Source organism: Falco naumanni, chromosome 4, assembly GCF_017639655.2.
Source record: "Falco naumanni isolate bFalNau1 chromosome 4, bFalNau1.pat, whole genome shotgun sequence".
NCBI classification, from domain to species: domain Eukaryota; kingdom Metazoa; phylum Chordata; class Aves; order Falconiformes; family Falconidae; genus Falco; species Falco naumanni.
This window is the reverse complement of record NC_054057.1, coordinates 61,515,853-61,543,186: the sequence shown is the minus strand read 5'-3', so window position 1 is coordinate 61,543,186 and position 27,334 is coordinate 61,515,853. Positions and strand designations below refer to the sequence as shown.

The window sequence follows — 27,334 nt, the reverse complement described above, 5'->3', positions numbered from 1 at the left end:
TGGAGGATTTAGGCAGATATCAAAACATGGCAATTTGGTTATTGTAGTTTTGGGTGAAGGCCAACCCTGATTAGAGGGGGAAGCAATTTCCCAGACAGAAATTTTTGAAAGTCGGTGGAGAGGAGAGAAGGAAACAAATAGAAGCTTCCGTTTATAAAGTGTATTTGTGAAGGAGTTAAGTGACACACTTGTGTCATATGGGAATGATGAGCTGCTTTCCAGATCAACGGTGATGAGGGGATATTAGACATCTAGCAAAACCACTTAAAATCAGCAGTTGTAGGTAATTTGCACATAGGAATCCTGAAATAATCAGTCATAGAATTGTTGGCCTGCTGTGTTTTGATTTAAATCTTTTCTGAATATTGGATAAATTCCAAAGGACTGGAAAAGTGCTAATAAAACACCACTATTTAAAAATAAAGGCAAGAGGGGTAACTTGGGTGAAGCCAGTTTGACTGTTGGTGTTGAGCAGAATGATGAAGAGCCTGATTTGCAAGTCTTTTAACTAAGAGTGAGAAAAAGGGAGTGTCATTTTTGTCATGTAAATTTGATTTAGTGAAGGGTTAGTATTGCACAACATGCTCGTTAAAAATTACAGCTCTGAAAGGGGTAACCGATAGCTTAATAGCTGTCAACGAGGAATCGTCATCTGGCAGAAGCCTTGCGTTTGGGGGCCTGTGCACCCAGTATTTCCATTAATTGTTTGGAAATATGTGTAAATTTTCTGCTGCCTAAATGATGGCTGACTCAAAGTCTGAAGGCTGGTGAGGTCTGAGTCGCAACTGTCATCTGTTTGTGTTAAGTATGAGCCCTTTTGAGCAAAAAAGGGTTGCGGGGCATGCGGATGTGTGCTCCATACCACCTGCACGGGGAAAATACTGGGCTCATCTCTGGGAAACCAGCTGCGTTCAGAAGGATGCTGGTTCTTGGGCTCCTGTATTGGGTGAGGGACGGTGTCCCATCCATCTTGCCATGGTTCATGTGGTTGTTCGGTGTGGCCATTTGGAGACATCTTAATGAAGTCACTGATGGGGGGTGGGCTGGGGTGGGCGTAGGAAGAGGGAGCCATATTTATTCTGGTGTTTTATCAAAAAGATTTGAGAAGTGTCCTTGATTGTAGCACGCAAGTGTTTGCACCCTTTAAATGTGCTGGCTGCAAAATGCTCTTTGGAAATGAGTGATGGCAGGAACCAATAACTGGAAATAAGTTATTGTGTCATACGGGCTTTAAGCGAAGCTGCTAAAGAGAGGAGCAGCTCCTCCACCTCTTGTCTTCAGGATGAGGTTGTGTCCTTTCCGTTTTCTTGGAAAAGATGCTTTACTGAGATGCAGATTGCCACAGCGTAGGGATAACTGGCTGAGACTTTCCAGATCAGAGGCATTTTAAAAGTCAGACAAGGTGATTTAAACATCCCTTTTGGCCTTAAATCTTTGAATGTGACGCAAAGTGAGCTGCTTCCCTTGTTATTATAGTGGAAGGCACCAAATAGCTGGGTAGGCACCTACCAGCAAGAAAAAAAAAAAAAATCATTAAAATGTGATGAAGCCCAGGGGGAAGTTTCATGTTCTTCAAAACGTTGTATTCCCTGGAGCAGATGCTTCTCGCAGGTAGTCAAGACCTGCTCCACATGCAGGGAAGCACATGACGGGTAGGAGAGTTTGCTTTCCTGCAGGTAAAATAAGTCTCATGTTTTGTAATTTCATATGCAAAGTTTGGCTGTACGCTGGGAGAGTTGATAGAAATGCCTTCCACGACCGCATTCCTCTCTGCTCATTATCAAGGCTTACCTCCTGCTTTGTGATAAGTCTGCCTGAAGTCTGGGAAGTGGTAGAACGTGAAACCTGGTGCTTTCCCCAAAGTGCTGGAGCAGCCTCCTATTTTGCAATGGGAGCTCAATAAAATCCAGTTGTTCTTCAGCAGGGAAATCAAACTTCTGCCTGACAGGACTGTGGTTGTGGGTGGTGAGAGGAGATGGACTCATCTCCCTAGTAATAACCCAGAAGCCTTCCTCCTCGCTGCCCTCCTGCTACGCCCAAGTGCTCGACCATGCTTAGGAAATATTTTTACCGAGTTGTCCCTGTCCATCTCTGAATATTGAACTGTCAGATATATTCTCTCTGCCTGATGCTGGCTGGGAGGAAAACAAACCAATGCAGTTAACGCTGACCAAATAACGTGGTTTACATCCCAGATTTGCAGGACGCAGGTTCTGAACCTTGCAGACATCATCCGAGTTCCCATGTGTGTTCAGCTAGGAGCACAAACTATTAACTGATCCCATGTAAAGCTCATTATGGGCCTTGCGGGTGTTGCAGGGAGGCAGCTGACACCTTTCTTTGAACAACCTGATGCAAATCTTCTTGGATTTACACCTTGAGCATGCTGTGGATTAGATTCTTTGGCTCAGACCTATTTGTGAAGAGTGGGAGTCTGCAGAGCAGAAGTCTTCATGTCAGTAGCTGTAAGCCAAGGCTTGCCAGTTGCGATGTCTGCAAATTAGAATAGGTAAGAGACTACAAGCCAGTAAGCTTTTTAATGTTGGGAGTTTATCTTTGGAGCATCTCCTTCTAGAGACTGAAGGATGGGAATGACTTTGTTTGCAGGCAGTTGGTGAACAGCCGTGTAGACTTGTGTGTGTGTCTCCAATCTTATGACTTACAGCTAATAATAAACACCTCGCCACAGGGTGCCTTGAAAAGAGGAATCGCTAGAACGAGAGTGGAACAGCAGAGGCTTATTTTTGGCTCCCTTTGTGGCGTTAAGGTTTGAAATGCGAGAAAACGAATTTGAACTGAAAAGTAGTGAGAGTTGAATTGCTGCTGCACACCTGTGGGAAGCGAGCACCAGCAAGCAAAGGGAAAAGCATTAAACCACGTGAAGGACAAACCGGTAATCGGGGCAAACACTGTTTTGGGGCGGAATACTTCCTCTCCCGAGTTAAGAAACGAAAGTTGTGACACAGCTGTTGAACAGAAACACTTGAAGGGGACGATGAAGGGGCAGATCTTAAGACAAAAATTTGGAGTAAAGTGTAGAACCCCAAGACTTTGCTGCTGTGTCAAAGTCCTGAGGGACCAGATAAATCCAGTATGGGCAGAGGAGGAAGAGGAGAGAGATGGGGCAGCAGTAAAACACAGAGCTATTAAGATAAGCCGCTTGCTTTGAGAGGCTGTCTCTGTATCAATAAATGGTGACGGTAACGGGATCTGCCTTTTCCAGCCCTCTGTCCCGAGGAGGCACAGCATCCTCGCCTCAGGCTCTGTATCTTGCGTGTGGTTTCAGGTCCTGCGCGTGCAGGAGTAGCTGGAGAGGGAAGCTGCCCCACGTTGCTGCAGCCGTTGCCTGCACTGCTGGCTGTGCGCAGGAGGAAGGGACGTTGGTTGCAAACCCCTGTTGCTCTGCGAGGGCGGTTAGTCATCTGGTTCTGCAGTAAGCTGAGTATCAAGGGGACATTATTTTTTCCCTTTTTATTATTTTACTTTTCCGTCTAGTTATTAATGGCTTTGAGTACCACTGTCTCTCAGCTATGCTCAGCAAGTAAAAAAGGAGGCTTCATATCTTAGGCTGGTTAATTTATAGCGCGGATGGATGCAGTGCAAGCTGCTCCGACAGCCTTTGCACTGAAGTTGATGAGTGCACATACAGTCTTTCCGCAGATGATGCTGTGCCTGCGTGTGAGGATGTTTCAGCTCTGCCCCAGCTCTTTGTTCATACCCCAGGGACTTCTGATAGGCATTCCCTTAAGAACTTGGCTGTGTTTGCTCAGACTAAGGTGTTAGTTTTGAATATAATTTCAGGGTATGCTCTGGGTGACTACCTGGAGAGTGCAGGGTGTGTAGGGAAAGCTCGCTAAAACTTTTCTATCGCTAGTCAAAGCTACGGGCAGTGCCAAGCAACAGGGTACATCCCTGGTGCTGACGGAGGAGAAACGATCTCTGTCTGAGGGGAAATACAGATCAAGCTGCTGCAACCACTGAATCAGTCCTTGGCTTTCCATCTCCCGCTGCTGTTGTGCAGTCAGTCTTTAGGGCTGCAGACACTTCAATTGTCTCTTTCTGCGGGAGTAATTGAAAATTCAGCTTTCTTATACAGCAGGAAACCCCAGCATTTTGGGTGAAGAAGTGCAGAAGACAGAGGAGGGATCTTCTCCAAAGCCTGGCTGGCTGGGCACTGCCAGCTGCCCGCCCCGCTTGCTGCCTGCTCCAGCATAAACCCATTGAGAAGTGCTTTGAATCAGCTGCAATTTATATGTATATTTAGAAACCTGTGACGGCTCCCTCCACGCAGCATCTAGAGTAAGCTGCTGTCATCTTAAAACTTGGCCTTTTTTCAGCTCGCGTGAAGGCAGCACAGGAAGCCCTCGTGGTAAGCTGTGGGTAGGGAGCGTGTGCAGGGGGAAGGTGCAGTGTGGCTGGAAATGCAAGCAAAGAGCTCAGCCGTCAGAAGCGGAGCAGCGATCCTTCTTTGCTTCATCCATCAAATAATTGCTTTAGAAACCACCACCCCCCCTTTTTTTTTTTATAAAAATGGGTGACCAGCTGTCTCTTTGCAGAGCTGCTGGAAGTTTCTGGCTTCTTCACCATGCGTCGTCTCCGCACCATAGCTGGGGGTTTTTGTCACTCTGCTCATGAAACCGAAATCTTGTTTACAGACCGTTTTGCAAACAGGGAACCAGCATTAATTTCTCCTGCTGAGGGCTGGGAGGGGGGGAAGCCTGACTTCAGACATCCATTTCAGAACTTGTTTGGGTTCCATTTGCATGCTGATGTAGCTGGTGGATCCTGATTAGCAGCAGATAATGGCAGGGAGCGTAATTTAGAGGGCTTTCGTATCAGTGATAAACAGGCTGGAAATGGTTACATGCAGTTATGCAGTCTCCTTGAACTGTGCTGCAACCCTTATTAGCCTCTGTTCCCTTCTGCTGAACTGCAAGAGGCACCATATCTCATTCTTCCCAGCTCAGGCCATCCCCAGGGAGACTCTTGCACCCCGTTCTCTTGTTGCCGAAGGGCAGCGCGCCTGCTCCACGCTGGCCGGGATGCTACGAGGAGAGCTGTAGTGGAGAAGAAATCCTGAGGTTGAAGGCACTACAGGACTTGTTGTACGCAGCTGCATTTGCTGGTGGTGTGCTCAATTTTTCTAGAAATATCACCAAGACTTCAGAAATTATTTGGGTGGTAATGGGGAATAAATTGAAATTGGGAATTTTGGGCAAGCTCTAGAAGAGCGGTAGGATTTCAATATTAAATTATTTCAGTGCATGGGGAAACGAAATATTTGCAGCGCTGCGAAGAGTGTAGGCTTGCACTGGGACAAACAGCCACGCCTTGATGCGAATATTTTTGCCAAATATCTCCTCAGGATTTCTGAACCTGCTTGTAACCCTCCTGGATAAAATTCTAGCAAGAATGAGGGGAATGCAGACTCTGTGCGCGTGTGCTAAAAGTATGAAAAGATGAAAGGAATGAGAAAGGACTTAAGAGTCCAAGAAGGTTCTTCCCACAACTTTAAATAATGTGGATTGAAGGGTGTCTAAATATTACCTAGCCCAAAGTTCACACCAGAAAGTGACAGCGGGCTGCGTGTCCTCTACCCAGCCAAGCTCAGGGTCTTCATTGAACAAGAAATAGCTGTGCAAGTATCACAAGGTTACTGTGGACTTATAAAAATACAATTGCAAACAGAGATTTAAAACTGAAATAAATATAGGATTTAGGGATGATTTTTATTATTTTCGTTTTCTTTCTAAAAAGACAGGACCATCTTTTCTTGCCCTTTGATCAGGAGCTGAACCTGAGCAACTCCAGTGACTGATGAGCCTGAACCAGAACTGAGCCATTTCCTGGCTTTCTTCCCTGTTTGCACGTAATCTAATTTTTAACCTAGGTCGCAGAACAGAGTTTTAAAGTTCGTATAGTCAAGATGCATGTGGTAAGTGAGCTGTTCACTAGGAAGACCTTTCTGTCCTTTCAGAGGTTAAGAACAAGCTTAGCTGGTAAATAATTTTAATATCCTGACGTTGGCTGTTAGATGTCTGAACTCTCCAGCGAAGTTTTTAATACAGCACGTAACTAATCAGTGTAATTTCTGACCTGCAAGTGATATTGGTCATGTTCTGGTTATAATCAATTTTTCAAAGCAGTTTTCCAAAGCAAGATGGGAACCTCTTCCAGGTTGAAAAAAAGACTTTGAAGAGACTGACCTAAAGGGCTTCGTCTCTTTGAACTGCGTGAAAAGGACCGGTAACCTTTGTGGTGCAATGAAAGGACTTTTCTTGAAAATCGTTTCCTGGTCTTTGAGCTGTTCCTGCTGAAAGGTAGATGAGTGTTGGACAGCGGGCCCCGTGTTTGTGGCAATGTGAGTTGTAGCCATATATTACAAATGCTGTGTATTTATTACCCCTTAACTTGGATAGCACTCCTCCTGGAACTGGCCATGCTCAAGGAAATAAAGATTTCATCTGCTATCTGCTAGGGCTGCCATGTTTTGCTTTTTATTTGGAGGATGATGAGGGTGTTCAATCAGAAAAGCAGCAGCTTCCAAGGAAGTCGTTCATTCGCTGTGCTTGCTATAACAATATATTCTGCAAAATATGCAGAATATGGGCAGATCTGTTTGCCGCAGAGCTACTTTGTTCAGTGGTTGAATTAAATTAGTTAATTGGTGTGAGAACCAAACAAAACCCTTTCCAGCTCATTATTGTTAATGTTTGATATCTGTACCTGTTTGGGTAATAAATATAATTGTGGCAACTTGACTAATAAGCTATTAGTACCAGTGTCTGGATGATGCAAAATGAGCCTCTACAATACCGTAACACCCTGTTAAAGAGAAATTTGATTTCTATTACTGCATGGTGATTCTGGAGCTGAAGTTAGACTCTTTGTCGTGCTGATTGCCGTTTGATTCCTGCCATATTGTTTTGCAACCTGTTAAAGCATCCAGAATGATTACTTAGGAGAAATAAAAGGGACCTGTGCAAAGTCTGCTCCGATGTGTGCTCCCTGGACTTCTGCAGGTGATCTGCTGTGCCGTGAGCCAGCCCAGCGTGGGCTCGCTCACTTCCTAAACTTTTATCATCTCTTCTGTCTGCCTGTAGTTCCCTTCAACCAACACAGTAACATCCATCCTTTCTTCTGGATGCAGGAGCGTGGGATTTAGCTTCAGGTCCCTGCCACAGTGGCACAGTGAAGGTGTACTTGGCTGCTGGTTGTCCTCTGTTTCGCTCAGTGCCCCGATCTTTTGCTCCGCTGTTCAATGCAAGGTGGTAATTTGAACATGGGATGAGGTTTCTGAGCTCTGTTATTGATTGCAGCTTGCTGTTCGCTCTCTGAATTGATGCAGTTACCAGTAATAAGGGGGATATCAGCGCTGAGTGGCGTGATTGCCTCCGAGAGGAAAATTAAATTTTCCTTGCCTGGTCTTACATTTGTTTATCATGCTATCTGTACAAGCAGAATACTAAAGGGAGAAAAAGGAAAACAGGCTTAATTTAAAGGTGTTGTAATTTAAGAATAATTTCAAAGCGCGCCTTGCTGGTTGCCCAGTGCCCTCGGGGAGGGTTTCTGGGCTGCTGTTTGCTCCCTGTCATTTCCAGAGAGGCCGAGGCTTGACAGAAACGACTTCTCTTTCTTTCAGAATAAGGACAGCAGTGAACATGAGAACAAGCAGCTCAGAGAAGATGATGAAGAAGAGACTGTCAAGCACAAGTAATTATTTATTTATTCCCACTTGTCTCTCTTGTACATATTGTTCAGGTGCCGCTCACGTGCTTGCTAATTAGGATCTTTCCTTGGCTTATAACATGCAATTTATTCCTTTTTTTAGTGTGAATTTGATCTCATGGTGTAAGTGATCTGAGATGGGGGAATAAAGAAGAAAAGCCTGGGGCTGACTTGCAGTGTTCCTAGAGGTGGCGAGGGGAAGGTGGTGTCGTCAGAGGCGCTGGGAGCATTTAGGCTGCCTTGCTTTAGGCTCCCTTGAATTGCTGCATCTCTGTCCCCTGCACGTATGTCGTTTGAAGTGTGGATTTTCTTGGGGTTTTTTTCCCCATGAACGGAGGCGAGGCCTGCAGGGTACACGTGGCTGTTTAACTGTGGCCTACCGCTGTTCTCTCTTGTCACCAGAAAATGTGAGCGCACAACTAACTGAGGCAGGGTGTCGCTCCTGGCAGGACCAGCTGACTGTGCAGTTGGTTTCCTGCCGCTAAAAACACCATCAGGTCTCTTTTGGAGACGACAGGGGGTAAAATTTGATTTGAAGATGTGGGACGTGACCTTTTCTCGTTGCTTTTCTGCTAGAAACCTCCTCTGTGGGAGGTGTGCATCGGAGATGCTGCAGATGAGCACATGTGCTCTGTTCGAGAAAGTAGAGCAAAATCCTCACTGCTGCTTGGGAATAACTCCCAGCAGAAAATGCATCCCTTCTTGAGAACAGCCTGCCTGGGTTTGGGGCTGGGAGCACTTCTTGAGAACCACCACCAAGGCTGAACTTTGTATGTGCCTTGGCTGGATTTCGTGCCGGAAGAGGCACGAGGTTTGGGCTGAAGCTGAAAGAGGAGCTAGAGATCTTGGAAATGATGATGAATAATGAATAAACACCTCTTGCTTTCCAGCCTTGCCACTCGATACGCTGTGTGGCGATGCAGTGGCCTGCTGATGAGGAGTGTCATGCCTGGGCTTTCTTTACCATGTGATGACCTGGCATCGTTGGGCTAGCAGTGGTGCAGTGCTGCTCCCAGACGGGAATTATGAATTGGTCCACTAAATCTCTGAAAAAAACCCATCTTTTTTCTACTCTGACTGACTTTCAGGCTGGGGATTGCTGCTTTTTAACCACTACTGAGCAGCCTGGATCATATCAGAGGTGATGTGGTTTCTTACCAGGTCTTCAGCATCACTGCTGTCAAGTTGCTAAATCACTTTTTCCATGAGTGCTTGTTTGTGAGCTCTTGTCTTGTGGTGGGTTCAGCAAAAAGCCTTCCACTGCCTGTGGGTGATGCCCTTGAAAAATCACCGAGGTTATATGCAAAGAGCAAAGGTGCTGAGTAGGAACCCCTGCTTCCAGCCAGCTTTGTGCTGGTGCATGAAACTCTCTGTAGATGTGGGCACAGGGCTTCTCTTGAAATTTGTGGGGGTGATGCCTTTGAGGTGGCAGGTTTTGGGGTGAAAAACTTGCTTTCCAGATGGATTTTCTCACAGGATTCTGTAGCTCTTTGCCTGTCTAATTACAGCATGTTTTGTCGGGATCCAGGCGTAACTTTGCAAGGCAAATGAGAGCAAGATCCAGTCTGCAGGAAATGTTTGAATCACAAATCTGGCTGAGATGATTCTTAGATCTTGTTTTACTTCTTGAATGTCCTTTTTCTGTTGCCGGAATTGGATGTGCATTTTTAACAGGATCTGGAGGACTGGTGAGCCACTAACTTGATTTCGTCTTAGATTTTTATTTCCCAGTAGTGTAGCTGAACTTTCTCAGCCCTTTGAAAAAGGGAACTGGTGGGCACTAATGCCCTGTTGGCTGGTGGCAAAAGGTAAGATGAGATAATCTGCTTGTGTTTAGTCTGAATTTCAGAAATGATGGGCCCTGTTAACTGAAACCTGCTTTCCCTGCAAACCACTCACACCTAAACAAGCACCTCAATAGCTGTGCTGCCTTCTCAAGCTGAAAACCACCAAGAGCATGACGTGGGCAGGGGAAATCTAGTGGTTAAATAAATAATCCTGTGGCCTATATGCAGGGTTTAGGTGTACTGACTGCCCTGAAAAGTGACCAGCAGCCCAGGGCTTTCGTTGCAGGCTGGTTCATCCTCCATCCCAGCAGCTGCACCTGCTGTGCCAGCCTGCACCCAAGACCGTCCTTCATGCTCTAGGAGGGACAGAACTGCCAGGCACTGCCTTTACTAATATTTTCTTGCTGCCTCTTTGATGACACGCCTTTTGGCAGCTTCCTGTTTATTTTTCTGATAGACTCAAATCTCCCCGCCCCCTCTTTTTTCTTTCAAATTTTTTTTTTGTTTCCTTGTTTTTATCTGTTACATTGCAAGCTACCACTGCATGAACAAGTGCTGACCAAGCCCTCCGTGAAACCCTGATACACTCGCAGCAATTTCAGCTCAGGCTATCTCTGATCTGAGCTCTCAGGGGAGTTTTTATTTGTAATTGTGAAGAGCTTGCGTTGCTGTTATTATTTAAGCAGTTCTGCTTAGCCCACTGACCAGGAAACACCTTCTACTGTGGCGCGGCCTGCAATCCGCCTTCGGCCTGCAATCCACCTTCGCAAGGAACAGGGTGTGGGTGGACTTTGGCCCTTCCACCCCATTCCTGCAGGGAAGAGCATTTGGTTTGGGGCTCAGGAATCTGCAGATCGAGTGCTGTGTAAAGCCGTGGCTGACTTGAGCTGGCATTGCTGCCTCTCACGGAGCAGAGAGGAGTTGAAATGTAAAGCTGGGCTGCAGTTCTGCAAGCGGAGCTCCTCAGGGCTCTTGAAAGTATAAATAAAAATACAAGGTAGGGCTTGGATAGGGAGGGAAAAAAAATCTTCAACTTAACTAGAAATTAAGCTTCAGTGAGCTGCTGTTAATCAGCTGCTGGTGTTTCGACACTTAGTCATCCTTTAAAATTACAGCTCCGTGCTGTGCCGCTTGCAGAGATGAATTTCTGGGAGGAGCTGGGGGAGGCAGGGGTTGGGAAACCGATCTCTCCCCTCACTGTGGGAAGAATGTCATGGGGCAGGTCAAACCCACTTTTTTTTTAATCTCTGCACAAAAAAGTACAGCAGTGTGTCTGTTCAGTGTTGGCTTTAGCTTGGCAGGACAGCCAGGGCAGTAGCAAGGATAACTGCTATGTGGATGTGCTTCTGTACATCCTGAAGCATGGAGGGCTTAATGAAGAGTTTAAAAAGAATATAAAAAGAATTAAAAAACTGTAATGAAATATGAGAGGCAGCAGTGTTTGCATGTAGGCTGAGCTTGGTACACAAGGTGTATTTATTTGATCGACATCTGTGGGGACAGCTGAACCTGTTACCACTGGTGGCTTGTCCTGATGGACACTGGGCCAGCAGTCAGACTCCATCACCAGCTCGCCTCTCCCGGCACTGAGAGCGTGTCCCCTCCTCCATTGGGAATTGCTTGGCCCATGGCGGGAGGAATTGGGCATGGGCAAGGCTGTGCAGTGGCGCACCTTTTGCTTGGTGCTGGAGAAGGGAGAACAGGAGTTTTGATGGCTGAATCCACCTGGCTGATAGCCAGTGGGGTACTGGCTGGGGAGATTTAGGACCTGGCAGGATCTGGGCTCCATCTTGAAGATGCTTGTCTCCATTCTGGTTCTCTGCCTTCTCCCCTCCAGAGCTGTGAGGATGTTGTGGACCTTCCCTCTGGTTAGAGCTGTGCCTGTCTCTGGAGGAGGTACCTGGGATCTATTTTCGTAGGGAGAGCCCCATGGAGCTTCAGCTGGTCTGAAGCCTGGCTGCACCCTCCTAACAGAGGCTGTTGGATGTGTTCAGCAGGTGCCTGGTGATCCTGGCTTTGCCTTGGACAGGCTGGTGTCCCTCTGCCTGTTCCCAGCAGCAGGGTGCAAGGCTGAGCAGCCAAAGGTGAAACCCTGGTCCCTCCTACCCAACCCTTGGCTAGGAGTTCCCAGCATCTTCCCAGCCATCCACTCTTCTGGTAATTGTTGCTGGGAATGCATCCATGCTGTAACCAAACCACAGCACCTTGGGTGTTGATTTTTGGGTGCTTAGACCTCCATCTGACCTGCCTGTGGGAGAGCTCTTGGTGTGGTGTGGGGGCAAGGCTGTACGTAACCCCGAGCTTACCCAGAGCATCATTTTGCTCACAGACCTGCTGGCTCTGAGCTGAGACAGCGAATCTGCATGTGGTTATCGAATTCCAGAGCTGCAGCAAAGCCATGCTTGGCACTGTTTTGAGGCTGGCTAGGGAGATGTTGAGGTCCTGTGGATGTCCATGTGCTACCAATGTACCTTCAGGGCTTCTTTTTTGGCTTGAACCTCAAGGATGGCAGATTGTTTTGGCCCCATCACCAGCTGAAGAAGCCGGAGAAACCCTGTAAGAGCAAAGTATGATCTCGTGCCAGCATGCAGAGCGTGGCTGCGCAATGCAGGCAGAGTCAGGGTTGCACGTCGGCCAGCTCCTGGTGCTGTGTCACCAGCCTGGGTCCCACGCCACAGAGCGAGTGTGGGTTTTGTCCCGGTTGTGTTTACTGATGCCGAAGTTGCTCCTGTCTGCCTGGAAAGCGCTCAGCTGCCCGGTGAAGTAGTGTGGGAGGCCAGACAACCTCGTGGTACCTGCCTGCATTTGAAGAGCTTCTCTTGCAGCCCTCCTCCTGCAACACCCGGGGGTACGTGTCTCCCCACCCGTGCCTCCCCCGAGAAGCATGTCCTGAGAAACCAGCTGCCTTGGCAGGTTTTGGGGGATCGTAGTGTTAATAGAGGCGTTTGTTTTTTTGGCATTCCTTGAGTGCCTTTTGCAGGTGCTTAGGCAGGAGGATGTGCTTAGGCAGGAGGATGTGCTCTGACACGCTCAGCTATTTGAGCAGGAGCAGCCCTCTCCCAGCGAAGAGATTGCTCCTCTTTTCCTTGGAGGGTGGGTGCTGATGGGTCTCTGCCTCTGCTTGTTGCTTGTTCCTTTTCTGCCTTGGATGAGGAATCCAGGAATGACGGCAACAGCTTTGTCCTCTTGACCAAACAACAGCTCTGGACCTCTGTGTTCGGGATGTCCCTGTCCTCCTGCAAGAGAGCGTGCGAGGAGAGCCTTGACTAACGCGGTGTGCATGCGGGATGTGAAAGTTATGTTAGTTTCTGAGTCAGAGCAGACACAGGTTGTCTCTGTGTGTATCCTCGTTGCTGGAAAGTTCAGTGTGGGCAGTGAGGCAGCCTGGAGATACACAGACCTTGCTTTTGAGCCAGCCCAGCTGTAGGGAAGCCTCCAGGAAGGCCGCAGCAGGAGGTGGTGCCCTCAGATGTCAAAGCTGTCTGCAAGGGGATGAGCTGGTCAGGAAAGTGAAGTGCACAGAAAAAAGGAGGTTGTGAAATTCAATCTGTGTTAGGATTGATGGCTGCTGTATAGTCTTGCAGTGCTCCTGAAGGGTGAGGTGCTGTAGAGTTCCCTTGGCACCCATGGGTGATCAGGCAGCACCCTGTATGTGCTGGATGACTTTGCAGAGAAGTGCAGCGGGTCGGTGGGAGGGGGACTGAGGGGAGCAAAGATGTTGTAAGAGTCCGAGCCTGAAATCTCTGCCCAGATGCTCTAAATCTGGTTCTTTCTGTGGGGTCTGCAGATGGCAGGAAAGAGATTAAGCTTGTCAGTTACACTCACTATACAGTGAATTTTTCCTGGCAAAAACATTAGGGAACCTGTAGAAAAAGCTTGAAAAGTACTTCTACTATGCGGTTTGCAACTGGAAACAGAAAAGGGAAGAGGCACTTCGAGGAGAAGTTTTTGCTGCCACTGAAGAGCAGCTGAGTGCTGCCCCAGGGGACACCTTCACCACACGGCCCTGCAGGTTCCCCAGCATCCCCACTCCTGTCAGGTTCTTCGGTAGCTCAGCCGGAGCCAGAATGGGCTCCTTCCAGCTTGGTCCCCAGACCTCCTGGTTTGCTGCAGAAGTCTCCTGCTTTGCTGTTCTTGGTTGTCTGACTGCCTTGTCCCTGCTCCTTCAAACCTTCTTGCCCTCATGGAGCACACGATGGAGCAGAGGAGGGTCCACCAAACCACCACTCCTTTAAGGATCTGAGACCTCCCTCGTATCTTCTGTAGCAGTAATTTCTTTACACATTTGAATGTGGCTTCCTGGACTACCCAGGAGTAAGTGAATTTTGGAGGTGCAGAGAAATTGACATTCTTGTGCTGGTTCCTCTTTAAAGGGCAATATGGAAATGGTTGCCCAGGACTTTTGGCTTCGAGCAAGTTGGAATAGCTGTCATAAAAATGAAAAGGTCTGAAAATGGGGGCTCTGGAGCAGCTTGAGAGGGTCAAAGGGCAGCAAATTTCAAAACAGATGGTATTTCTTCAGGGCTTCAGAAAATTAATTGCCTGGAATGGCAGAGATAGGGTTGAAAATGCCCTGGACTTCCTGAACTGTGTCTGAAGAATGGAAAGGCTCTACTGTGGCATTTCAAAAATAGTCAGATGAGATCTGGGTGTTTGAAACCACCTTGTTTTGATGATGCAGCAGAAGAAGCATCTTTCCCCCCTCTCCCTAGCTTCATCAGATACCTAGAGTTGATGCTGAGGAGCACAAGAGACATTTAAGCAGAGCAATGTGAAGACCAAGAGGTGAAGAACCATGGAGGACACCCACCTCTGATCTGAGATGTCCTTGTCAACTTTCCTTGCCCCCTAGCTTTGTCCTCATAGAGGTAAGAATAGGAAGGTGCTTTTGAAGCAGTGTGGTTGCTGCATCTCCAAGTGACCATTCTGTGACAGTAACTACGGGAGCGAGGATGCTGTGACATCTGAAGAAATGGCTGTTACAGAGTTTCTTGGCAAACCCATTCCCGGTGCTGCTGTGATGTAAGGACATCAGCATTCGGGTGGTTCGCCAGAAGGCTTGGAAAGACCCGTTGATCAATTGAATAAAGTGTTTGCCTCATAAAGCCCTTGGGGCTGGAGGGGTAAGGCAAAAAACAACCTCCAGGAAGCTTTGAGTGTCCTGTGTTTTGCATCGAGACAGCTCTTTGCATTCTGCGCATACCCTGCATGCCATGCCATTTCCAACCCACCTGCTTCAAAGAAAAGCTGATGTCTCTCCTCCTTCCTCAGTGAGGAGCTCTGGGCCCGAGTGGGAAGTGGATTTTGAGGCATCCCGGACCCAAAACAGGGAATATGCCACCTCTGACGGGCTTTTAGGACATGCTGGGAGGCTGTGTCCATCACCTTCCTTGGTAACTGCGGCAGCTACCCAAATCCTCGTGCGATCCTAGGAGCTTCCAGCACAGACCCGCACCCACTGCCAGCTGTAAGGCTGTAACCACCTCCGTCCCTATAAGGCCTGGCTTGGCCAGGCTGATACAGACTGGGAAACACTGCACAAGGTGCTCAAGGGTCTTCTGGGCTGGGCACATCCATCACTTAGGAGGTGCTGATAAAACCTACAAGCTTGATCCCATCTTGAAGCCAAGTGGTTCAAACCCTGCTCTTGTCTGGGTGCTCAGTCCTTTCCAACGAGCACTCACGTTAGTGCCGGTGCATCCCCGTAACGTGCCCTCTGCCCCCAGGACCTGCACTCCCTAACCTGACTTCTACATCCGATTCTGCCGCAGAGCCTGTCGTTAGCTCTGGGTTTTTTTTTTCTTTTCTTTTTTTGTTTTCGTGGTGACTTGGATAATTTGTCACTTGTGCACTGGGCTGTCTTTCTGGAATGCAGCACTTAGAGGAACCGCTTGCATCTGAACTTTATTTAACCCGTTTCTGTGGAAGACCAGCAACTTCTTCTAAATATAGATACAATTTTTCACCTGTGCCTGCTTTTAAGTTACTTGAGGTAGCACCGCCCTGTTCCTCATCCCTCTGCCTTCACAGATGTACTCATGCATAGAAGGAGGAGGAGACAAGTCTTTGGCTCCTGGTGAGGCTGGCATTGCTGGGGCTGGTGCATGCTGAAATCCCCAAGCCCCCTGAGGATGTGGCTGCAGGGAACACTGAGCACGGAGGCAGGTGTGAGAGCTGCTCTCACCTTGCACAGTTAATTAAAGGGATCAATTTTTGTTTGTTTTCTCCTGGTGCTTTCGATTGTGCATGGGTTTAATAAGGATCTGAAAGCACTGGCACCAGGCGCAGCCCCACAGCCTTTCTCTTCACCCCAGCACACTGGCTGCTTCCCCTTCTGCCAGACCCGCGCCGCTGCTTGTCCCATCTGGGCAGAACCTGCCAAGTTGTGCCTTGTGGTTTTATTTTTTTAATCTTGTGGAGAAACCTCCAGCAAGCAGTGCTGGGCTGCAAGGCTTTTCTTTGCAAGCTGAGATGGGCTTTCTGGGTGGGAAGAACGTCGGGGAGCAGGTTTAAACTCCAGTTCCTCTTCCTTGTGTGTTCCCCAAGTGGTGCTGAAGTCCTGCAGCAATTTACTGAAGGGCTGGACACCGTTGTAGCAGGAACCAGACCTCTGGGGTGTGTTCCCTTTGAAATGTGGGATCTGGGAGCTTCTGCTGCAAAAAGATGATCTCTCGGCTCTGTGCTGGTTTGGCTGTGGCTGAGCAGCTGTGCTTCTGTTGCATGTGCAAAACTATGATTTTAAAATATTGTTTGTCGAGTTGAAATGTTAACATCTTGCTGGACCAAAAGAAACAGCTTGCTTAGCTCATAGCTCTCTTGTTTTAGGTGATCTGACCCTAGGGAGTCTGTGTTTGGTTCCCTTTCAGCTGCAAGTAAATCGTAAATGTGAGCTAAGGAGACCAGAAAGCCTGGGAGATATTGAAAGTTTGCATTCTGCAGGGTCTGCCACTTTGTCAGATAAATTCTCTCCAGCAAGCGTGAGCCAGCCTGTGGCCAGATGTTAGACATCACAGCCTGATGTCCTGTTACCTCCTGCATGAATTAGCTGCTCCTCATCCTCCCCTGGCCTCCCAGGTTAGCAAGAAAATCCTGCTAAGTGGAGATGTCCATAAAACCATGGAATAACGGTGATTTCTGTGTACCTTAAGATGGTATCTCCATTGCAAAAAAAAAAAAAAAAAAAAAAAAAAAAAGTTGATCTTCCAAGTTTGGCCTTCCTGAAAAGATCTGCCTTTCTGGCTGGGGATTGATGGTGATCAGTACAGGTTAATTTAATAAATCCCTTCTCTCAGGGCATGCGTGTGTAAAAATACACATAAAACCGCTCTCAGCAGCTTGTCTTTTTGGGGTGAAGGTGCTCTTATCTTGGGGAGGTATTGCAGCTACATGCTAATCTCTCCAGTGTTTCTGTGAAGCATCCTTTCTCCCAGCGCTGGGGAAAGTTGTTCCTGTTTCATGGTGTTGCACTGATGTAAGGGCTGGGGGACCTGGGCTTGATTACATGAGAAACGTTTGCGAGTCTCCTAGTCTGCCTGGGCCCTGGTTTCCCGTCTGCTGGTAGCATTTATCTCTGTTGATCTTGCTGAGCTCCAACCAAGTGCTCCCACCACCTCCATGGCACCAGCCGTGGTGTGGGTCGGACTCTTTGCAAGAGGATTCAGCTGCCAGAGAGGGGATGGGATGGTGTGGGAAGGGTAGGACCTTCCTGCTGTGCTCCAGGGACCTCCAGGGTTGGTTTGTGCTTTCCAGATAAATGTGGCCATCTGACTGCTGACCTTTCTCTTCTCACCTCTCTTTGGACTGTAGCTTCTACACCCTTTATTTTGCCTCTCTTTGCTTTGACTGTAAGCCCTTGGGTTGGGTTGTATCTCACTTAGTTCTCCATCAGTAAAGTCTGGCAGGGAATTGGCCCCCGGTATCAGCTGTCTGCTGGGAGGAAAACTGGTAATATCGAACTGCTGATTTTCCTGCCTGATACAAGTGTCCTCCCCTGCATTCATGTCAGGGCTCTCTGTGTCCTCCTTGGCTGTCCTTACCGCTGCCGAGGGCTTTGCTGACAGCTGGGGCAGCAGCATTGCTGGGCAGCAAAGTGCCTCAGTTTCTATTTAAACTAATTAAACCCATCAACAGTGTTAAATGAGTTTAATCTACTTAATTTGCCCTGTGGGCTAGTGTACTGTTATATAGATCCAGCAGCCTGCAGAGCGCATTGTAGGCGTGTGTAAGCAGCTGGAGGTGGGATGGGGTCCTGCCAGCTTGATTTTCAGGACTCTGGTTTTGGAAATGCCTCTGCTTGAAGTGGGCAGGGTTTGCCCTCAGTGAGCAGTCAGCTTGGGGGTGCACGTGACTGAGGTTGTCTAATGGCCCTAAGTTTGAGGCCCAGATTGTTTGGGAGAGGTGTAAAAAGAACAGCCTTGAAGAAGGAGAGAATTAGCATCCAAATATCAGGGAGGTGTGTGCACGGGGGAGAGGGCTGTCTGCTGACTCTTGAGCTCTCCTGGAGGGAGGTGGAAGGATGGGTGGACTTCTGGATGTCGTTGGGATATCATCGTCCCTGTCACTGCCAGCTGCATCGCCTGCTTGCTCAGGAACCTGAATTTGCTCCCCTTATTTGCACTGCTTGGCTGACCTGCACCCCTGTTTGTAGCACTTCCAGAAGCATTTCTAGTAACTGGGTAACCACCTTGTACCCTAAATAGTCCCTGTCCTTTCCATGGGATCGTTTTTTTCCCTGGTTGTGGATCTTCTCTGGTGTTTCCGTCCTGAGTCTATCCCTGGGTTGAGACCTATAAGGGAGCTGGGCTGAAGGTCAGAGATTTGCAGGACAGCTTGGTCCATTACCAGCTGCCTCTGCTTGCCTTGCCCAGGCACTGCCTTTATCTGCCGAGCTCCCGGCTGACCCTGCCTTTGCTGCCTTGTGTGGGTTGCTGCTGGCCCCTGGCCACTGCCAGCGGCTGCTGACGCAGGCTTGCCCCTTGCTAGTGAGAGCACATGGTCCAGGGCAGGACGGACGTCTCTCACTGCTCTGTGTTCTTCCCTTTCTTCCCCAGGGAGCTCAAACTGCGAAACTATGAGCCTGAAGATGAGGAGCTGAAGAAGAGGAAGGTGCCCCAGGCCAAGCCAGCCTCAGGTGCGTGCAAGCAGGAGTGTGGGAGGTGAAACGAGGGAGCATGAGAGCAGAAGCATTGCCAATGGTGGTGCTGGTGCCTGTGGTGAGGCCCCTGCTGCTTTACTCTGTTCTGGAGGCTTGCAGACAAGGAGATCATGCCGAGCCCTTTGCAGGGATTCACTGGCTGCTGTAATGAGCCTCACTCTAACAGGACATCCTATCCCCTTCTGCTGGCGAGCTTCCCTCCCGAGTGATGTTCCCAGAGAGAATGGGGCAGCACTTGTGGTTGTGAAGACAAATAAAATGGTGCGGGACATTGCATCCAGCCAGCGTGCTGCGAAGTGGGTGGGTTATACCTTTCCTTTCTGAAAATCTGTTGGCTTGGAGACTTCTGTGGCCCTGCTTGCTCCAGCCCAAGGTGGAAATCCACTGGGATGCCTTCTGGTAGCATCTTGCTGGTGTGAGGTGTTTAGGACCTAGGAGATGAGTGTCTGCAGCCCTGGAGGGTGCTGGCCTGTCTGAGCAGCTGTGGTGGGAGCGCCCGCTGCTGCTGGGTGATGCTTGTGGCCCCCGTTGCTTCATCATCCTCTCGCCTGTGGGGATTGCACGCCCTGTGTTGCACAAGTGGGGTGTGTGTCTGAGCACACGGAGTCCAGCCCCAAACCAGAGGGCTGATGCTCAGAGGATCCGAGCTCTTGCTGGAGGATTCAGATTGTTTTTTGTTTGAATTACCTTTAAACAAATATTAGTCATGAGTCCAGGGTGTTCAGTCTGCTATTTCCTAGCACTGAACCTCCGTGCATCTCTTGAGAGGGAGACAAAGGGTAGAAGTTCCCTTGATCTTGAAATATTGAGTCCTCCTGGAATAGGTCTCTCTAAAAATGCCCTGAATAAAAGGACTGCCTTTGGGAGCACGACAGAGATCTGGTAGGTAGGAATGCTGACATTGTGCCTTCTTTATCCTTTTGTAAAAGTTTAAAACTTCCCCTGACTCTTGCCTGGCGTGTGGTTTGGAATTGGGAACAGCAATTTTGACTGTTTTCAGTAAAACTCAAGCCCTTCTTTGGGGCTGCAGTGCCCGTCAGCTGGGGTTCCCATGTCTGGAGTAACCAACTTGTCTGTCCTCGGGCATTTTGTGCCAGGACTGGGGAGGGAGGGGGACAGAGGAGCTGGGACTTGGTGTGGATTCATGTTAATGCGCACAATTGTTTGCTGGAGCAGGATTCACCCCTCAGGGATGTGCTGCTGGGTGTTTGCACTCCCTCCTTGCACAGATGCCCAGGTTGAAGGATGGAGGGCTGTTTTCCACACTCGCTTTGCCGTTATCCCCAGTATCTGCAGACTTTTAAGTAAAGTCTGAGCTGGAGCTTGATTCCTCCGAGGTGTCTCAGGTGGTGGCCTTGTAAATGAGTCACAGTGAGTCAAATTCCAGTTTAAACACCTGCGGAGCAGCTGATACCCTGAAAAGAAGACTGGAACCCAGCAGACTTCTTGCTGCTGTTTGTGGCGTTTAAAGGATGTTGGGTTTGCATCGTTTTCAGATGATTTTTAGGGTTTGAGTGGTGAAACTGAAAGGGTTTGAGTGGTGGTGGGACTTGTGTACCTGCTTGTATGTACTGTGCTCTTAAGGCAAAGACGTTCAAATGTGCTTTTATAAAAGCTTTTGTGAACCGAGCCCAGAGCTCTGGTGGGTTTCCCTGTGCCTTGTCCCCTGGGTGTCCTGCCCCTGCGCTGATGCTAATCCTATTCCTCCATCTAGTGGAAGACAAGGTGAAGGACCAGCTGGAGGCTGCCAAGCCGGAGCCCATCATCGACGAGGTGGTAGGTATATTCAGAGCCACGCTGTGCCGGCTGCATCTGTTGGCGCCCAGGCTGGAACCTTGCCTGCAGCTCTCACTGTGTGTCTCCTCTTCCTCCTTAGGATCTGGCAAACCTGGCCCCAAGGAAGCCAGACTGGTGAGTGCCTGCAGCAAGCTCCTGGGAAAGGGGTGGTGGCATCAGTGGTGGGTTACCATCATCTCGAGATTGTCCAGGTTGAGTTAAAAATGCTAGAAATGGGAAACCCAGCCCTGCTGTTAAGGAAGCCAAGGGTCTGTCTTCTCTTTTCCTGCTTACACTGAGCCCACTGATCCTTTTGGGGTGCTTGTCACTGTGGTGGCCTCAGTGATGAGGGATGGTCTGGGGATTAGGTTGGTTTGCCCATAAGCTGCCCTGGTAACAGACACAGACAGTGCTCTGTGGTGCTCACAGGAGAGAGAAGGACTTCCCCTTCCACTGGGAAAGGCGTAACGTGGCCCCTGTGTTCCCACCTGCCTGGGGTGAGGATTTGTTCTGACACTGTTGCTCTCCTCCAGGGATTTGAAACGAGATGTAGCCAAGAAACTGGAGAAGCTGGAGAAGAGGACGCAGAGAGCCATCGCTGAATTGATACGTGAGTTCTGGTGCTGCAGGGATGTCTTATGGGGCCAGCAGTTGTTCCAGAGGGATTACACATCCTGGCTGGGAGCTCCATGCCTTGCTGTTGGGCCAGGGAGGAACTGGCAGACCCCAGAAGGATCTGTGAACCTGTCGGTCCCAAGTAGCTTCCCCGAGGCCACACGCACGCTTGGCTTGTGCAGTGGGGAATGATGATCTGGGGGCTTGGGGGCTGCAGTTCAGGTTCTCCGCCGGGTGGGCTCCCCAGTACTGCTGGTTTACCGTTAAGCCACTGCTGCGTCTTGCTTGCAGGAGAGCGGTTGAAAGGGCAGGAGGAGGATCTGGCGTCCGCTGTCGGGTCAGCAAAGCAGGAGGGAAGCGACTCCGACTGAGGAGGTCCATCTGGCAGCCTCGGGCGCGGGCTCTGCAGATCTGCCTCTGCCAGCAGCGCCGATCCCATTGCTCTGGGGTCGAGGCACCTTGTTGGGATGTGCTGCTCACCAGTGTTTTGCCAGAAGCCCACAAATACTACCATGCCTGAAGGAGAGGGGCACATCCAAGGAGCCTGGCTGTCCTTTCTTGGACTACGACTGGCCGTTGAGGAACACTTCGCAGACAGCTTTTTTGGGACCACGGGGGACGATGGAAACAGGACAGACGTCCATGTTAGCTTCAACCTAGGCTGCCAGGACTCAGAGCAAAGAAGATGTGCGCAAAAGGGCTGGTGCCAGAGAAGGTAAATTCAGGCTCACTCTCCTCTTGCAAGAAGATGCCCACGGAGCCAACAGCATCCCTTAGGGAATCATAGCTATTCAACAGGCCACCGATGCTCTTGTTCTGGCACGGAGATGCCTTTGTGAAGCTGCTTCTTTCTGCAGAACAGCTGGTGTAACTGCTGTGTGGGGAGCAATGAGGTCTCTCGCTCCGGAGAGCTGGCTGTGAGTATTTGTGAGCACCCATGGTCAGATCCAGCACGTGCAGAATAACTGCGGCAAGGGGCTGTGTGGCTCAGGACCTGTCCGAGCTGCTCCACTTCCAGCAGAAGTTAAAGTGGGGTTTGTTTTGTTCCCTGAAGTTTCCCAACCCTCCAGGCTGTGCAGCGTGTAACACTCATCTGTATGTTTTATAATCGACGAAGTTTGTTGTTAACAAATCTTTTCATAATAAAAGAGTCCTGCAGCAGAAGAGTTGTCACTTGTTTTGCAGAGGACTGGGAGGAGGCAGCTCACTTCATCTCTCTCATGTCTGTGAGGACTTCAGACCAGTTTGCTGGTCCCTGTCCCCTTCACTTCCCCGGGACGGGGAGCAGCGGGTGTTTCAGTGCACGTAAGTTTGAGGTGGCCAAGCTGTAGCTATAGCAGGTCCAGCACAACTCCTGGGCGGGAGCTGTGCCATGGATGGGGCAACCTGGGGTGATGCCTGCGCCGTGCTGCTGCAAGGAGTGAGCAGGTGGGATGCTGTAGAGCTGACCTTGTGTCTTCCCTGGAAAGCTTTGCTGTGGCTCCTGGAGATCTTCCAGGATGGGTGCCTTAGCCAGGCCTCCTCATGTGGGCTCCTGAATCCTCTGTGTTTGATTCAGAAGTGGTTTTGTCCTGAGGTAAAACATATGGTGTATACAGCTTTGACAACGATATTTATGGAAGAGTTTGCCTGTGATAAAAAGAGCTATTCCTGTTAATGCACACATCCTGCTGCTTTTAAAAGCTTGTTGAAAAGAGCTGCTGGGGTGAGGAGAGCCAGCAGCCTGCCTTTGAGGCAGGTGGCATTTCTGCCCTCATGCCTGCTGGAGCTGCCATCTCAGATTGTCACCAGTTAGACCGGGTCCCCATGCAGGACAAGATCAGTCCCAGCCATCCTAAATACAGACTAATCAACGGTTGTCCCTGTGGCAGGATCTGCTGCTACTGGTTGCATGTGGTGAGGACATCTGACGGGCTTTCCACCTGCAAGAGCCCCTTTCCTGCTTCCAGATGATGGACTAAGGGCAAACATCTGGTGAAACGCCCTCTCATTCCTCCAGCTTTCATGCGCAAATGGCTGCTTAAAGCCCTCCATCCCCAGCTGCCTCCCCTCTCCCTTGGCTTGCCTGTTCCTGGTGTTTGCAGCCATCCTGGTTCCATCCTCCACTTGGGCTGGTGCTTGTCAGCCTTGGAGGGGCCACCAAGGAGACAGACATCCCATGGAGCGAGGGGAGGCCCAGACCCGCTGGGGCCAGTCAGTATCCAGCACCAGGCTCCAGTGTTGGTGTGTGGTTGTGGACTCCCTCTGGGATTTCTAGTGGAAAAGCCCCTGGGGTGAAAGCCCGGCTATCTCCCTGGGGGTCGTTTTGGGGCTGGTTTTATTGTTCTGCCCTGCGCAGGAGGCAGCTTAGTGCCCCTCACCCTTGATCCTAGGTCAGGCTGTTTCTGGGCCAGGAAACCAAGATCAGGCACCAGTGTGAAGGTGCCACCAGTGCCACCCAGCACCCTGTGCCACAGGGACAGCTGAGCGCTCTTGGCCATTGGGTAACGCTGCCCCGAGGGTCCATCGTGGAAAATGTGGGTGGATCTGCTGTATGGGGACATCCCTGGCACCAGGCAGAGCATGTGGTGATGCCTCAAGGATGCTTAAAAATGAAAAGGACCCCCTGACTCGTGACAGTGACCAAAGCAGAGCTGCCAGTGATCAAGGTGAGTGTTCAGAGGTGGCTCCACCATGCAGGTGTATTTGTGATGAGTTATTAATGACCTCAGCTGTTGCATACCTTCGTGCGCATTTCTTCATTGGAAAAGAAACTGTGGAGCCCTCCTGACACCATGGCCTTGTCTCCGTGAAACGCCCTGTAGATGTCAGCAAACCTCCGTGCACGGATCCCAGCAGCTGGACCCTGCACAGCGCCCGGCTCTGCATCCCAGCAGCTGCTCTGGCCAGGATGCGCAGGATGCTGTGCACTCCTTGGGATGCCCTTCCCTGCCGTGGCCTCTGCTTTGCAACACGTGGGGCTGGGAAGCATGAGTTTCCCCTTGTTGACTTTAAAGGCACATAAATTCCCTTTAAACTGTCTCTGGTTGCAAGCACAGCTCTTCCCAGAGCAATTCTGTGCTCCATCTGGCTGCAGAGTCATGGAGCTGTAGAATCCCAGAACAGTTTGGGTTGGAAGGGCCCTTAAAGACCGCCCAGTCCCACCCCTGCCACGCGCAGGGCCCCCTTCCCCCAGCCCCGTCCAGCCTGGCCTTGGGCACTGCCAGGGCTGGGGCACCCACAGCTGCTCTGGGCAGCCCGTGCCGGCACCTCGCCGCCCTCACAGGGAAGGATTTCTCCCTCAGCTCTGATCTCCATCTGCCCTCTTCTAGTTTAAAGTCATTCCATCTCGTAAAGCACCCTTCTTGCCAGCCCCCGGGCAGAGCTGTCTGCCCTGCACTGGCTGGCAGCTTTTGAGCCGGTTTGCAGTAGTGTTCTGTTCCCCCGCCCCCCCCCCCAAAAAAAAACTTAAAGAAAACCTGCTTGTCTCATGCAAGGAAAAGTGCTCAAAAGTGTAATTTTCACTCCTTCAGCTCTCCGTGAAAATGTCATTTGGAAATGAAAAATCAAAACGTTTTCTTTGAGGACAAGCCAAAATGAAACATCCTGACTTTCCCCTTTTAATTCTGCTTTATTCCAGCATGAAATTAAACTGGGATCAGCCCCAGACTCCTGGGCTTGGGGGCGCAGCTGGGAAGGGGGAGAGGTCCGTTCTCAGCCAGGTGATGGGGTCTGCAGACCACAAACCAGTGCGTGGGAACTGGGACCAGCTGCTGGACCCTTCCATCCTCGTGATTTTTGGGAGCATCCCTGCAGCTGTGCTGTACTTGGAGGCACTGACCAGCCGGTGTCTCTTCTGCCTGGAAAATACCTGCCCTGAGGCTGTATTTCCTGCTGAGGAGACAGATTTTTCTCCCTTTTTCTGATATATATATATATATATATTATTTGCTGTAAACTTTTTCCATTTCCTAGCTCTGCAGGACACCCTGCTGCGTTGGTCCCCATGGGGAGCGTGCCTGTAAATAGTGACCTGTCTCCAAAACGGTGTGGACATCCCTGCGGGCAGTGGCTGTGTCACCTGGAGCAGAGCCGTCCTTGCAGGGCACCATGGGCTGGGCTTGTACCTAGCAAGATCAGGCTCATTTCCCCCTGCTGTGGGGCCTCGCAGCACAACATCGCTTGTCCTGGCACAGGGCAGGGACCCCATCATGAGATGTGGGTCCCAGCATGGGGCAGGGATCCTGGCATAGGATCAGCGTCCTGGAATGAGACTGGAGACCCTGCATAGGACAGGGATCCCAGCATGGGACTGGGGTCCATCCGTGGTACAGGGATTCCAGCATGATACAAGGATTGTGGCATGGGACAGGGATCCTTACGTGGTACAAGGATTCTGGCATGGGACAGGGATCCTGACGTGGTACAAGGATTCGGATGCAGGACAGGGATCCTGGCAGGGTACAAAGATCCTGCAACGGGACAGGAATTCCAGCATGGTACAAGGATCCTGGTATGGGACTGGGGTCCATCCATGGGACAGGGATCCCAGCATAGGACTGGAGTCCCTACGTGGGGCCGGGATCCTGGCACGGGCTGGTGTGCGGATGCCAGGGGACTGATCCCTCTTCCCCAGCCTGGGGGAAAGAGGATCGTGTGGGTAAGGATGGGGAGAGCTGGGGCCGTTGGGGTCTGACACCAAACACTGCATCCATGGGTTCCACGTAATCCCTGGCCGCATGGCCAGATGGTGAGGGCTTTTCTCTCTTTCAAAGATTGTGCCCCAAGTCTGCTTTTAGATTTTTAAAAAGTCCCAAATGGTGCTTCTCATGGCCCAGAACAGGTTTTTAACCATGGATGGGGGTTTTTTTTGCATTGTAGGTGTCCCAGGGAGCCACCTGAAGCCCCCTCGGACAGCACAGTGCTCTGTGCTCATCCTGTGCCTGTATCTTTGGGATGCTGCTGTGGCAGAAACACTCAGAGAAGGAGCCCTGGTTTGCTTTGCCCCAGTTTCCCTGGACAAGGGGAGCTCTGCCGAGGGCTGGGCTGGAAGAGGAGGATGAGACGCAGGAGAACCCTAAGGATGGGGAGGTAATTCAGCTCAAGGTCATCTGCAAAGTGGACAGTGAGACCAGAATTAACAGTTTCTCAAGCAAAGCAGATCAGAAAGGCCATGGGAGAGCAGTAAATAAATAACTTGGAGAGCTAATCCCTTCAGCTCCAGGAAAATCAAAGGATTAACATTTACCCTGTGCCTCTTGGGGGATTTCTCCAGATCACTGAGCTGATGCTCCAGCCACACACCAGGTTCCAGAGGAGCCACCTCATTGCTGAGCTCCTTCGGACAGAGATGCGTCTCATGCCCTGCCTTTTGAAACAGGGACAGTGGTGGCCCGTGGGGGTCTGCAAGCATGAGCTGGTCCTTCTGGCAGCCTCAGGGTGCTCATGGGGCGGACGTGGGGAATTTTCTCTGTTACATCTTCTCCTCCTGCTTCCCCAGCAGCAGTCAGAGCAGGTCCCAGCTCTTTGCAGACCAGTCCAAGCACACAGCCCTGCCTCTCCCTTGTACAGGGACAATGACGTGACATCTGTCCCTCCCAAAGGGCTGGGGATCTGCTGTCCTGGCAAGACACCTTGATGCACCTGTTGTCTCCTTTGGTTGCGAGTGCTGCAGCCTGCAGCGCTTCCCCCAAGCCAAGACCAGTTTCTGGTGGACACCCACACCTAGCAGAGCTGGTAATAGTTCATGACTCGTAACTCATGCTGATGTGGTGGCTGTGTGGGGAAATGCAGCAAAAAATGAAGTCTGCAGTGCCTTAGTTGGGTCTGGTGGCATGGCCTGTTGTCCCATGTGTTGTCCGGTTGGAGGCACCTCTGGAGATGCTCTAGTCCAACCCCTGCTCAGGCATGGTCAGCTGGTGCAGGTTGTCCAGGGCTGTGTCCAGCTGGATTTTCAATAAATACAAGTGTCTGATGAGGAAGCAGAGTGTTGGGGAATGAGCTGCTGCTCCTGGGGCCAGACCCAGGAAAGCTCAACTGTCAGTTAACCCAGAGGGAGACCTCCATGTTTTGGCAGAATAAGCTGGAACTGTGCGTTTGCCCCAAAACACCCTGAAAATGTCATTAGGGACCAAGGACCGCCCAGGCGGGATCTGCAGCTGGCACATAGCTTTGTCCTTCGCCGGGATCCCAGGGCTGTGGAGGGGATCAAGGAGACAGGGGTGAGGATGGAGCTCGTTAGGGCAACGCTAGGAGTTGTGCGATGCTTCCTTGAAGCTGACCTCTGCCAAAAATG

General features: G+C 50.2%; 1 protein-coding gene across 1 annotated transcript in view; it reads left to right on the top strand.

The window, feature by feature from the left end:
- Positions 1 to 22,221, top strand: part of CCDC12 (coiled-coil domain containing 12) — a 41,860-nt gene extending 19,639 nt beyond the window's left edge. The window contains exons 2-7 of the mRNA XM_040592539.1: positions 7,643 to 7,713; positions 18,566 to 18,645; positions 20,384 to 20,445; positions 20,546 to 20,580; positions 20,979 to 21,055; positions 21,352 to 22,221. Of these exons, the coding sequence (XP_040448473.1) occupies positions 7,643 to 7,713; positions 18,566 to 18,645; positions 20,384 to 20,445; positions 20,546 to 20,580; positions 20,979 to 21,055; positions 21,352 to 21,431 (405 nt within the window). The 3' untranslated portion in view covers positions 21,432 to 22,221. The remainder of the gene's footprint in view (positions 1 to 7,642; positions 7,714 to 18,565; positions 18,646 to 20,383; positions 20,446 to 20,545; positions 20,581 to 20,978; positions 21,056 to 21,351) is intronic.
- Positions 22,222 to 27,334: the final 5,113 nt, after the last annotated feature.